This window comes from Capricornis sumatraensis, chromosome 23 (genome assembly GCF_032405125.1).
Source record: "Capricornis sumatraensis isolate serow.1 chromosome 23, serow.2, whole genome shotgun sequence".
NCBI lineage: Eukaryota > Metazoa > Chordata > Mammalia > Artiodactyla > Bovidae > Capricornis > Capricornis sumatraensis.
Window position 1 is genome coordinate 15784763 of NC_091091.1, and position 14306 is coordinate 15799068.

General features: G+C 36.1%; 2 protein-coding genes across 3 annotated transcripts in view; one reads left to right on the plus strand and one right to left on the minus strand.

Moving 5' to 3' along the window:
- Positions 1-4979, plus strand: part of PDE6C (phosphodiesterase 6C) — a 58428-nt gene extending 53449 nt beyond the window's left edge. The window contains exons 19-22 of the mRNA XM_068961500.1: positions 809-883; positions 998-1081; positions 1471-1624; positions 4918-4979. Coding sequence (XP_068817601.1) covers positions 809-883; positions 998-1081; positions 1471-1624; positions 4918-4979 — 375 coding nt within the window. The remainder of the gene's footprint in view (positions 1-808; positions 884-997; positions 1082-1470; positions 1625-4917) is intronic.
- A 3870-nt stretch (positions 4980-8849) lies between these two features.
- The window catches only part of LOC138070369 (protein FRA10AC1), a 40131-nt gene continuing 34674 nt past the window's right edge, over positions 8850-14306 (minus strand). For both annotated transcript variants that reach the window (XM_068961566.1, XM_068961565.1), the window contains exons 14-15: positions 11310-11388; positions 8850-9198 (exon numbers count right to left, since the gene is read on the minus strand). In XM_068961566.1, coding sequence (XP_068817667.1) covers positions 9156-9198; positions 11310-11388 — 122 coding nt within the window. In that variant the 3' untranslated portion in view covers positions 8850-9155. The remainder of the gene's footprint in view (positions 9199-11309; positions 11389-14306) is intronic.

Below are 14306 nucleotides of genomic sequence, written 5' to 3' on the forward strand. Positions count from 1 at the left end.
AAAGATCAAGGTCACATTTTAAGTCCTCTTGGTAAGCCTGGATCATGCCAATGTAAGGCAGCTGGAAGGTGTTCAACGAACTTGATAAATATGGTTTAAAAAAACCATATAAATTAACTCTCAAATATCCCTACAACATAATCAGGTGAAAGTGAAGTCGCTCTGTTGTGTCTGACTCTTTGCAACCCCATGGACTGTAGCCTACCAGGCTCCTCTGTCCATCGGATTTTCCAGGCAATAGTACTGGAGTGGATTGCCATTTCCTTCTCCAGGGGATCTTCCCGACCCAAGGATCGAAGCTGGGTCTCCCACATTGTAGACATACGCTTAACTGTCTGAGCCACCAGGAGTTATTAATCAGGTGAAGCGGTGTTCTAAGCTGTGCATGTATGTGCATAAACACACAGGCAGATACACGCTAGATGCTGGCAGATGATAAGCAGGACAAGAGGAGGATCTGGGAAGCTTTAGAGCTTGAAGCATAATGAAATAGAGTTACATCCTCCCTTCTCCCCTTTTTATTGTTGAGAGGTGGTGGTAATAGCAGCTAGGAAATTGGCACGCCCAGAATGAGTCTACCACACTGAAGTAGGAAGAGAAATCTCCCTTGCCCATTTCAATATAGTCTGTAAATAACATCATTTAAAGCCAAAGAACATATGGTATGACAATACCTCAAGCATTAATTATAAACTCTGTCCTTAAATGTTACTCATTTAAGGACAAAATGTTATGATAAAATGCAAATTCTCTGTTAGAATAAGTCATGAATCATGACTTTCATGAATCATGTCCTCCCTCTTTGCAGGTAGCACTCCTGGTTGCAAATGAATTTTGGGAACAAGGAGATCTGGAGAGAACAGTGCTGCAGCAACAACCCATTGTAAAAACCCTGACATAAAAATGCACTACTGATTAAAAATTATCGCTACAATCAGTCTGTTTTGTCCACTGGATCTTAGAAAATTATCTTTAAAGAATTTATTTCTCTTTCTAGCCTATGATGGACAGAAACAAAAAAGATGAACTACCCAAACTTCAAGTTGGATTTATTGACTTTGTCTGTACTTTTGTATATAAGGCAAGTAAACAGATTATTTGAATGAAATATATCATTTTCTGGATGAGAATTTTTCTTTCAAACTGTACCTAAAATCAAAGTCACCCTCATCCCTCATGGAAAGTCACTAAGGGTGTCATCATTTCTCCAACGTAGTTTGAGGTATTACCCTTATCTTTCCTTCAAGGATGCAATGAAAGGTGAGAGAACTCAGGTGTAAGCAAATTGAATAAACTTACTTAGGTGAGCAGGCAAGACAAGAGCTACCTTTCCCACTTTCAAGGTACTGAATTAATCTCATCCTAACAGCTCTGAGCACTGTAATAATTCTTTAGGGCTCCTCTGCATATGAAAGGTACTGAAAATGAACCAAATGATTTAAGTAGTTTCTGACCTAAAATTCTCTCTAGGAGTTCTCACGGTTTCACAAAGAAATCACACCCATGCTGAATGGTCTTCAAAACAACAGAGTGGAATGGAAATCCCTAGCTGATGAGTATGATGAAAAGATGAAGGTAATTGAAGAGATGAAAAAGAAGGAAGAAGGAAATACGACAGAAAAAGGTTAGATGGAATCTGTTTTGGCTTCTTGTACAGTAGCTGGAGTCCAGCAGAGCTGAATCTCACATAACAAAAGCATGAAAAGTAAATGCAAACAGGAAATTTGCTTTACTGCCCACAGACTGAGAATTATACGAAGCTGAGTAGTGGTTTTCAGGGTTTTTATCCCCTTGAACAAGATCTTACTTTATAATTCAAGATGGAATTGCTTGGTCCAGTTGAAGTTGGGGTTAGGGTTAGGTTTCTTCATCCAGTCAATAAAGTGGCTCCTGAGGTACCTCTGCAGAATACTGAATTTTAAGAAATAATATGAAAACCATAGGATTACTGGGGTCAGTCAGGTTTACGTGAGAAAATAATTTTAGTCCTAACAGTCTGTATTAGCTGTAAGACTTTGGGCATCTTGCTTAACCTATCTGAGCTTAATGTTCCTCTCCTTATAATGAGAATGCTTCACAGATCTCCAGCCTCATTTCCAGATCTAAGGAAGCCCTAGATGTAAAGCTGGCCAGCAGAGTGGGGTGACTTGAAGGTACCCTAAGACTTTGTCTGTGCCTCAGATGTTTCTCCTTAGTGCTGTTTATCCTGATGAAATTTCTACTCCTGAAGTCACTCAGTTAGGTTTAACATAATCTTCAGAAAGCCTTTGTTAAGATGCTTCAGTTCAGTTCAGTTCAGTCGCTCAGTCGTGTCCGACTCTTTGCGACCCCATGAACCATAGCACACCAGGCCTCCCTGTTCATCACCATCTCCTGGAGTTCACTCAGACTCAACGTCCATCGAGTCCGTGACGCCATCCAGCCATCTCATCCTCGGTCGTCCCCTTCTCCTCCTGCCCCCAATCCCTCCCAACATCAGAGTTTTTTCCAATGAATCAACTCTTCGCATGAGGTGGCCAAAGTTCTGGAGTTTCAGCTTCAGCATCATTCCTTCCAAAGAAATCCCAGGGTTGATCTCCTTCAGAATGGACTGGTTGGATCTCCCTGCAGTCCAAGGGACTCTCAAGAGTCTTCTCCAACACCACAGTTCAAAAGCATCAATTCTTCGGCACTCAGCCTTCTTCACAGTCCAACTCTCACATCCATACATGACCACAGGAAAAACCATAGCCTTGATTAGATGGACCTTAGTCGACAAAGTAATGTCTCTGCTTTTGAATATGCTATCTAGGTTGGTCATAACTTTTCTTCCAAGGAGTAAGCGTCTTTTAATTTCATGGCTGCACTCACCATTAGCAGTGATTTTGGAGCCCCCCCCAAAAAGTCTTACACTGTTTCCACTGTTTCCCCATCTATTTCCCATGAAGTGATGGGACCGGATGCCATGATCTTCGTTTTCTGAATGTTGAGCTTTAAGCCAACTTTTTCGCTCTCCTCTTTCACTTTCATCAAGAGGCTTTTGAGTTCCTCTTCACTTTCTGCCATAACGGTCGTGTCATCTGCATCTCTGAGGTTATTGATATTTCTCCTGGCAATCTTGATTCCAGCTTGCGTTTCTTCCAGTCCAGCGTTTCTCATGATGTACTCTGCATAGAAGTTAAATAAGCAGGGGGACAATATACAGCCTTGACATACTCCTTTTCCTATGTGGAACCAGTCTGTTGTTCCATGTCCAGTTCTAACTGTTGCTTCCTGACCTGCATACAGATTTCTCAAGAGGCAGGTCAGGTGGTCTGGTATTCCTATCTCTTTCAGAATTTCCCACAGTTTATTGTGATCCACCCAAAGGCTTTGGCATAGTCAATAAAGCAGAAATAGATGCTTTTCTGGAACTCTCTTGCTTTTTCCATGATCCAGCGGATGTTGGCAATTTGATCTCTGGTTCCTCTGCCTTTTCTAAAACTAGCTTAAACGTCAGGGAGTTCACGGTTCACGTATTGCTGAAGCCTGGCTTGGAGAATTTTGAGCACTACTTTACTAGCATGTGAGATGAGTGCAATTGTGTGGTAGTTTGAGATGCTTATGATCACCTATTAGTTCATCAGATGATTGAAAGTGGAATACTAATGTCATCATTTCGTATTTTGTCTCAAGAGCTCAAGACTTAAAAGGTTTTCTAAGAAATTCTTATTGTTTAATAAAGAAACCATCTCTGTCTGGAAAGGCCTTATTTAAAAAAATGCAACATTCTTTTTAGATGGTTCATGTGTTTAGTGATATTTTAAAGAATTCAGAGGTAGAAAGCATTTTGCTTAAAGGGTTAAAGATATCCTTCAATAGAATAAAAATAGGAGTTCCTGACTCTCGATATACATTCACTTAAATGTTTAGTGGCTCTGTATTCTGTACAAGGCCCTGTGTTAGGCAGGCCCTGGGGAAAGATGGGGTCCTTATCTCATAGAGCTTGCCACCTGGCAGGGGAGCGCCAAGTGAAAAATTGATTATTTAACTATAATTATCAGAAGAAGCATACCTGGGGCATCAGGGAAGTCGTTCCTGAAGGATGTTTATACTACACTGAAGACAGGCTTTTTCTAAGCAAAGAAAGGAGGAAGAGTTTTAGAGGAAAGGAGAGGAAAGAACAGAATATACACAAAGGCTGTGAAGTGGAAATAAGCTTGGTGCACTGAAGAACTTGAAAACTGTTGTAGCTGGAGTCTAGAGAGCAAAGAGAGCAAAATACCAGATGAAGCCAGGAATGCAGGCAGCTCTGCCAGATGGGTGTGTTACCCTGAAGGCCTCCTTATGGATCTGTCCTCTAGAGAGCAACGGGAAGTCCTTAGAGGGATGGATTTCAACATGAAAGCAGTAAGATCTGAGCTGCACTTCAAAAAGATAACAAAAATGGTTATTTTTACTGAGTAAGTGAAAAGCAAAAAGTTACTTCTTAGTACAATTAATCTTTATCTGAATTTTACAATGAACAGTATATCAAGCCCTTTGAGTGGTTCCTGACTTTTTTTAAAATTTAGTATTTGGTATCTTGGATATGGATCTCTATACTTTATTTGCATAAAAAATTACTTCTGAATTTTCTTCCTACTACACTGAGAAGTCTCTGTAAACTAAGAATATTATTTTATCTCCAGGCAACACAAAGCAACAACTCAGATTCCCAGACTGGATAGTTCAGTGGTTCTTTTGAGAACTGAGACATTAAATGGTTAGTCACTTATTAGATTTTATTTTCCAAATGGACTAATTCTGAATATAAATTCAAGTTTTTAAATGGTCAAACTCTTAGTACTTGATATAGGTTAAAACTATGAATTAGGCTATATAGTTACTCTAATGTTAGGAAAAACTTACTATATAGCCACTGACTCCCAATAATATTGCTTTTCTCCTTTTTACTAGCTGTAGAAGATTCAGGAGGTGGTGGTGATGACAAGAAATCCAAAACATGTCTAATGTTGTAAGACAATCCAACCAGTCTAAATCACAAATGCTGTTTCTACATTTGAAGAAAACATTAAAAAAGAACATCAGCAAATTTCATTCATCAAACCATCAAGTAACAGAGACTCTTCAGGAAGGCTACCCTGTGACTAGCATAAGAAAATATACTGCTAGCCTGAAAGCCATGAGGGTAAAATAAAGTTCAACAAAAGTGCAAAATAAGACAAAAATAAGTGCATTTTTGGTGCCAATTTCTTTTAAATTAAAAATAATATAATCCTGAAACTGGTCACCAATTCTTTTTTTAAAAGATCTTATTAATTGTATTCATTTACTAGGGTTACTATAACAAAAAAGCTGCCCCATACTGGGTGTCTTAAACAAAAGACATTTATTTCTTGCAGTTCTGGAGACCAAGAAGGCCAACATTAAGGTGTTGGCAGGGCTGGTTTCTCAAGAGGCCTCTCTCCTTGGCTTGTCAATGGCCATCTTCACCTGGTCTTCGGTCTTTTCTCTTGTGTGTCTGTGTCCTATTCTCCTCTTTTAAGGACACCAGTCATACTGGATTAGGATCTACTCATATGACCTTATTTTACCTTATTAGTTCCAAATACAGCCCCATTCTAAGGTACTGGGAATCGGGATTTCAATAGGAATTCAGGTCGGACACAATTCAACCCATAACATGATTCATAGCTCACATCCTTTTCTGAACCAGAAATCTCTCATCAACATGTCTTAATGTAAGAGCAAATGCAGTACAGAATGTATAATGTATTTAAGTACTATATAAGAAACAAAGAAAAAAGATATTAAATGTTATTCTACCTGATATGCTTATCTCTTTCCTCCACCTTTTACTCTTGATAATGGAACAGTAAAGACCACTTCACTTTCAGCAGCTTAAAAGTATGTCATCCTATGCCCATCCTTTCTCCCAAGTCTGAAATCTATTATGTGTAACTAAGAATATATTATTACATTCAGAACTATTCTCATTGATAGAATAATCAATTTATAGGATATGACCTAGATAATCCTAATGCAAGTTAAATCAGCTAATAAATATTATGTGTTATTAAACAGCATGTGATTTGATTATACAAAAGCTTTACTACCAAAAACAGTTTAAAAGGACTTCAACAGAGGTGACTTAAAAAAAAGTGATTACTAGAAGTATCTACTAGGCATTCTAAATACTGATTGTCAAGAAAAAAAGACAGGACTTCCCTGGTGGTCCAGTAATAAAGAATCTGCCTTGCAATGCAGGGGACGTGGGTTCAATCCCTGGTCAGGGAACTAAGATCCCACATGCTTTGAAGCAACTAAGCCTGTGTGCCACAACTACTGAACCTACATGCTCTGGAGCCTGTGCTCCACAACTAGAGGGTCTGCACCACATGCAGAGATCCCACATGCCACAGCTAAGACCCAATGCAGCCAAATAAACTTAAAAAAGCAACTAAAGAATCAACTATTTCTATAACATGGTACACACCTGTACATAAGGGAAGATTTCTTTCTTATCTATAATGACACACCAAATTATAAAACAGACCAAATATTAATTATACCACTGACTTTTTTTTGTAAAACATCTAAATTATAATGAATTGCTCTATCAACCTCAAATGTTCTGTTATAAAGGAGATAATGTTCAACTCTAAGCAGCTGAGAAATCATTATTTGTTATATTTTTACAAGTTAGGTACTTAGAATCTTAAGACTCTTCCTCTCACATTAGAATGTAAGGTCCATAAGAGGATATATTTTTGTCTATTTTGTTCACAGCTCTGCTCACACTTAGAGAAGTGCCTGGCACAAGGCAGGCACTCAGTAAACATGAATAAATGATATTCTGCATAAATATCAAGACAAACAGGTATAAGTGAAGAGTGCCTGGAAGTTAATATTTTTACGGAGAAAACTCAACATATGCGTGTGTGTGTGTATATATATATATATATATATATATATATATATATATATACATACACCCAAATGAGTGTTGTCTATATAAGTCATGTTGGGTGACAGATGTACATCTTATTTTCACTGCTTAAAATAATCCTGAAACTCCACTTAGGATTATTTTAGAAACTATGTAAGAAACCCTCTTCCTTTAGCCTTATAAAATTTTGGACCCTCCCAAATATCAGTCAGCTCAAACTATTTCCTCATTCACTAGAAAAGAAACTGAGGCACAGAGATGAGCCACCACTGAAGGTCTGCAAAAACAGGAACTTTGCTTAAGAGCAAGTATAAGAAAGCATAACTTATCTCAAGCCAATGGTCTGCTGAACTCCCCTGAGTATACTACAGCAAAGTTTAAGATAGGTCTGTTGGAGAATTAATCTTTAAAATCTAGATAATAGATAATCAGTAAGGACCTACCGTATAAAACAAAGAAATCTACTTAATATTTTGTAACAAGCTATGTGGGAAAAGCATTTGATAAAAGAATGGATATACTATAACTGAATCATTTAGCTGTACAACCTGAAACTAACAATGCTGTAAATCAACTATGCTCCAATAAAAGATAAAAATTCAATTAAAAAAATTTAAAACATCATCTTGAGGCCTTCTCAAAGACTCCTTTAAGTATGACTCCAATTATCTGTCACTGTATATGAATGGATTAAACGCCATGATTACATTTAATGATTTAAATTTATAAATGAACTTGATGTCCATAAACCATACTTGCAATACCAAATATATGGATCTATTTTAAAAGGGTCTTTGAATATTCTTCCCAGTCATTGTTTAGTTTTGCAGGAGTTTTATATTCTGATGACTACTAATTTTTATCATAAAAATGTTTTGGCTTCATATATTCTATTAATAACATCAGTTTTCCTGCTGGATATTTCAACACTTTTTCCTCTGAAACCAAGATTCTTTTTCACGAAAAGTAGTGAGAAGAAAAAGACACAACAAACAATTTATTTGTTGGTTATCAACACTGATTTACTGTTTTCTGATGGTTTAGAAATGACTAATTATTTCCTAGCTACTTCCTTCGTAGCAATGTCTAGCAGTGTCCCATTATAACAGCAATCTAATGATTAATAATAACTAATAAAAGGAAAATCTGATACTATTTAAAAATAAGATACTATTTTACAGTTTAATGCCAATAATTCCATGTTTAAATGTCATTTAATTTTCAACAAAATACCTGTTTTCTATAGGTCCTCTCTTACTCACCAAATCATGCATCTTTTCCAGTATTCATCTCTTTGCTGTTTATAAAAATGGGTCTGACCTTTTGGGAAAAAAATCAATAAGTCCTTTTGAAAATCTGATGAAATCTATGGATCCTTTTCCCCTAACACACACACAATCACCAAAGTTTACACATCGATTGTAGGCGTCTTTAGATCTCTTAAAGCACATCCATTGACTCTTGGGGGTATGGACCCTAAATTAAGTTACATTTTATAATATATCTCTGCATATAAGTATATCCATTATGTATGACTGTATCTGAGACAAGCTCTATGCACACAGTATTGTTCAGTTAAATTATATTACTGCACAATCTTTATTGGAGATTCAACTTTCATGAACACATATGCTGCTTTAGACTACTGGGATCTCATTTGGCCTCCTGTGCTATTAATTTACTTTATAATAAATTACCCATACACTGGGGAATTAAATCATATTATAACAAACTTCCTTAAGTGGCAGAGATAAGAAGGAAGAGAAATGTAAGGAAAAAAAGAAAAGGTAGCTAATGAAAAAACAGGTTCTCAAGAGGGGTGCTTGTCTGTCAAAGGGAAGTAAAGAAGTTGAAGACATAATCTACCTTACAATTTTGTAAGATCCCAATAACCCTAAAGGTTTAAATAAACTAATTGAGGCAAGGGAAAATAAATGTGAAATCGGTGGGGAAAACATAAAAACCCATAAAAATAGGAACAATGGATCTCTGTGACGTGTACTAGGTTCATCCTTTAGCTACAGATGGAACAGAGTTATAGGTAAGCAACTGAAAAAATATATAAGAGATAGGGAAAAGTATCTCCAATGGAACTGAAAATACTTTCAAAGCATCTGACAATCCATCCTAGATGGATCTTTTATTTCCAAAGACAAACATTCAAGTTGCAACTTGTACACAAAACTTTTGTGAAGAATTTCAAAGTATACTTCACATTAAGGAATGTAGGCATCCCTCTTTCATCTCACAGAAATAAATCTTGAAAATATTCATCAAATTCTTCTTCCCTATTTAAAAGAAAAAGTATACATATTGATTAAAATCAAAAGAGAAAAAAATTACTAGGTGACACATTATATGAAATTAAGGTAATTCAAACCAACATACTTGCTGGTTCTTTTATATAAATATATATTTCATGATTCGGCTATCAAGTAATTCTTGGCTTCTAAAATAATCATAACTATGCCCAGACGATTAAAGTGTTGTATATGGTGGCATGTATCCCTAAACATATTTATACCTAAGATTTTACTCTGAAGTACTTTGTGTTATATCATTGCTTCTCTTTACTTTTTTGGTTGACTTTATTACTTACTCTGTTCATTCTCATTTCAAATGAATGAAAAAACTATTTTAAGGAAAAATACAAGTCTCACTCCTAAGAATAGGGACGATCTGCTTAGGCTGCAGGTTTTATTACTCTGAGAAGAGTAAATATGTATTTGTAGCAGTGGAGATTATATGTAAAGAATAGAACTCTGAAAGGAGATACTAAATTATATTAAAATATGAAAATTAAAGTACAAAATAAATATTAGTGCTAGGAGCCCAGAGCAGTACAATGAAAATAACACAGGTTTTCAAGTCAGACAGTATTTAAGTCCTAGCTCTGTCAGCTACTAGCTAGGTAAGCAAGCTATTTAACTTCTCTGGGCTCAGTTTATCTATAATAATAAAGAACATTACATTTCCTCAAAGAGCTGTTGTGAAGATTATGTGTATGTACAGTTGCTTTTCTTCCTTCTGGGAACAGAGAATCAAGCTACACAAATTCTGCCTACCAATCTCTTTAAAAAATGTTCTTTTAGATTAGAAATTCACAATGAGACTCCATCATTTTGTTTTAAGTGACTGTGATGGATATAACCCCCACAACCATATTCAAATTAAAAAAAAATTAACTACAGAATCAGATACAGTTGATTTAAGAATTACCCACAATTTGGTATTCTACATGCTACTGTCCCTTTCCCAAGCATGACAGCAAAATGCAGCTGAATTTTAAAAACTGTAATAAAAACTTAGACGAATGAAATCAGCTGAACCTCTGTGTGTACTGATGTTAGTACATGATGTCAAGTTTTTATAAGGTCACAAAGAGCTCTGGATTATGGAACCCCTCTTAGGCTTTACTTATGGATCTTTACTGCCATAAAGGTGAGTGGACTCTGAGACCTATTCTTTCATTTTCAGCTCTTCAAGGGGAAATTTTATGGTCAAAATTCAGTTGATAGTTTGACTAGGATAGCAATACCTTTTTAGAAATCTGATCTATAATGGCCACTCATTTTGGAATTCTTTATTTGGCAAGAAAAAAAAGATCATAGAAAACAATCTTTTTTTTTTTTAAGGCCTCTTTTCAACACACTTGAATTCTATTACACTGAGAACATATTATACAATTAGCAAGATGTTTTATCATCAACTTAAGTTAGTGAATTATGATTGATTCAATAAATCTCTTATTATGAACTAAGAAGACTGGATTAACAAAATGGGACTAAAATTTATTGAGTACATATTATATTGGTAGGTATTGTACCAGATGCTTTATATTCTTAATTATATTAAATTTTCACAATAAACTATGTAGTTGGTATTATTTTATCCTCTTTCAACAGATAAAGCTCAAGTGGTGAACATCCCAGTTTGTAAGGGCTGATAACATTCCAGCCTACATCCCAGCAGCTCTCCCAAGCAATAACAGAGAACAATGCATGTGTCGAGCTGTCTGTCTTTGGGGGCAAGAAAACTTTGACACCTGTATATATCTTTGAGGAATTCTTCTGTACAAGTTTATGATAATCAGAACATCATGGATAGACTCTAGAAGCTAGTAAACAGGACCTCTCTGTAAGAACCTAAGCGAAGTCTAGGGGGTCATCTGTTAAGGGGAGATGAGGAAAGAATTACTCACCAAGAGGGAGCTGGGTAAGTTGGCTGTTTGTGGCCATAAACAATGGCTGGGAATAAACTCTGATCTCATGGTCCTTGGCTTTAAATCAACATTCATGATGCTAAATTTTTCATTAAGTTATCAAAAAATGGCTGTGGTCATAGCTTTCTAGACTGTAGAAGGTATGCAATATCATTTTCTATAAACATCAGGACTTACTGTGATTTTTCATCTGTCTCTGGTAGTGGGCCCTTCCAAAGTTCAGACTCTGAAGCACTTTCTTCCTCATCAGAGTTTCCTGTTTATTTAAAAGAGATTTTTTAAAAATGTGCATATTATATTTAAAACACATTTTGAACTATCCACCAATAATGCAATTAACTTTGGATTTAACTGGTTTAGCTTCAATTTTTATCTCTCTGGAAATTTAATTCACTTTTCCAGACTAATAAATTATTTTGAAAAATAATAAGCTGAGATATACCAAAGAGCCTCAGCAAAAAGACCACGGATTTAAAGTCTCATGGGAAACTTGTCTAAGTTATAGTGAGTTAAAGTAACAATTCCAATATTAACTCTATATTATAAAGGGAAATAGAGTTATATTACCTCTTGCAATATAGTTGTCTTTAAATTAGTTTCTTCTTTTTATTGATCATACAAAAGACATGCAGGTTAAGATTTTTGTAGAGACTATATTTACATTAGGATCAAGACCTCAAGAACTGAACTAGTATACAGGACTAGCTAGTAAAATTATGAAAAAAAAATTTGTCAGATTTTTAAAAAACTAATGCTGATTATATTAACTAGAAGTCCAATTCAATGAAGAAACAGTTCTCATACAATGTTAGGAGTAAATACCCTTTCCTTGAGGAAAATCTGGAAATATAGATCACTTTAGACCCTTGACTGGCAATGATGCTCTAAGAAATTTATTAGAATAAACAAGCTCCTCAAATATATATACATATATATATGAAGATGTTCATTGTATAATAGCAACAACCAAAGAAAACAACTTAAATCCCCACCAATTAGGGATTATGGATTTGGTTAAATAAATTATTATATGGCTGTTTTTTAAAAAAAAACACCCTTAAACCATTAGCATATCTGCAATAGAACAATACGTATGCTATATAAAATTTGTAAAAGTTACAGAAAGCATGCATAGTGTAATACAATATGTATTAAAACATTGTATCTACATACATATATATATATTATATATATATATAAATGATAAGTTTGTAAGGAATAACCAAACTTAACAGTGATTATATTACATGTAGGCCTGGGATATTTTTATTCTCTCAGTTCAGTTCAGTTTAGTTGCTCAGTCGTGTCCAACTCTTTGCGACCCCATGAATCACAGCACCCCAGGCCTCCCTGTCTATCACCAACTCCCGGAGTTCACTCAGACTCATGTCCATTGAGTCGGTGATGTCATCCAGCCATCTCATCCTCTGATGTTCCCTTCTCCTCCTGCCCCCAATCCCTCCCAGCATCAGAGTCTTTTCCAATGAGTCAACTCTTCTCATGAGGTGGCCAAAGTACTGGAGTTTCAGCTTCAGCATCAATCCTTCCAATGAACACCCAGGACTGATCTCCTTAGGATGCACTGGTTGGATCTCCTTGCAGTCCAAGGGACTCTCAAGAGTCTTCTCCAACACCACAGTTCAAAAGCATCAATTCTTCGGCACTCAGCTTTCTTCACAGTCCAACTCTCACATCCATACATGACCACTGGAAAAACCACTGCCTTGACTAGAAGGACCTTTGTTGGCAAAGTAATGTCTCTGCTTTTCAATATGCTGTCTGGGTTGGTCATAACTTTTCTTTCAAGGAGTAAGCGTCTTTTAATTTCAGGGCTGCAATCACCATCTGCAGTGATTTTGGAGCCCCCAAAAATAAACTCTGACACTGTTTCCACTGTTTCCCCATCTATTTCCCATGAAGTGATGGGACCAGATGCCATGATCCTAGTTTTCTGAACGCTGAGCTTTAAGGCAACTTTTTCACTCTCCTCTTTCACTTTCATCAAGAGGCTTTTGAGTTCCTCTTCACTTTCTGCCATAAGGGTCATGTCATCTGCATATCTGAGGTTATTGATATTTCTCCCGGCAATCTTGATTCCAACCTGTGCTTCTTCCAGTCCAGCGTTTCTCATGATGTACTCTGCATAGAAGTTAAATAAGCAGGGTGACAATATACAGCCTTGACGTACTCCTTTTCCTATTTGGAACCAGTCTGTTGTTCCACGTCCAGTTCTGTTGATTCCTGACCTGCATATAGGTTTCTCAAGAGGCACTTCCAAAATTTTTTATTATTATTTTAAATAATAATCATGTATTACCTTTAAAGACCAGTAAAAACGATAGATACTTGTATTTTTAAAATACAACAAAACAGATGTTTCAAATGAATCACCCTATATTAATCAACTAAAAATTATCAAATACTGAAACACATATCATGAGACAATAAAATTATATGCCATAAAATAATTATGCTAGTAAATAATTCCTCTCCAATAATGATCATTCGTCTGGAAAAGAAGTGACACCAATTTGTCTTGTTGACATAGAATGTCCCTTAGTTAAACTCAACACAAAAACAAAGCAGCATTGATTTGCCATGGTGATTCTAGCCTTTTATCTGTTGGACTTTGATCCTTGAATCAACATGTGTATCTGAACTTTGGTCCTAACTGATTCTAGCACAAATTCTAACCAAAAAAAAAAAAAAAAGAAAAGGTAGGGGGAGGGGTTGTACTTCTAATGATCTACACACAAAGATGATAAAATTATAAAGCTTTGGGAGTAAGCTTTGTCATTTCCTACTCCAGGGGATCTTCCCGACCCAGGGATCGAACCCTAGTCTCTTGCTTCTCCTGCACTGGCAGGAGGATTCTTTACCACTAGTGCAATCCACTAATTAGATATTATTGATTCATGTGTCTCCTGCATTGGCAGGCAGGTTCTTTAACACTAGCACCACCAACTCAATGACAGCCAGCACTGGAACTGCCAATGTCCCCAAACCATATTCGAAAAAGACAAAAGTCTCCTGCTCTTTATTTTTATGAAAATTCACTAACTGAGCTAACAAAAAAGATCTTCACAACACAGATAATCACAATGGTGTGATCACTCACCTAGAGCCAGACATCCTGGAATGTGAAGTCAAGTGGGCCTTATGAAGCATCACTAC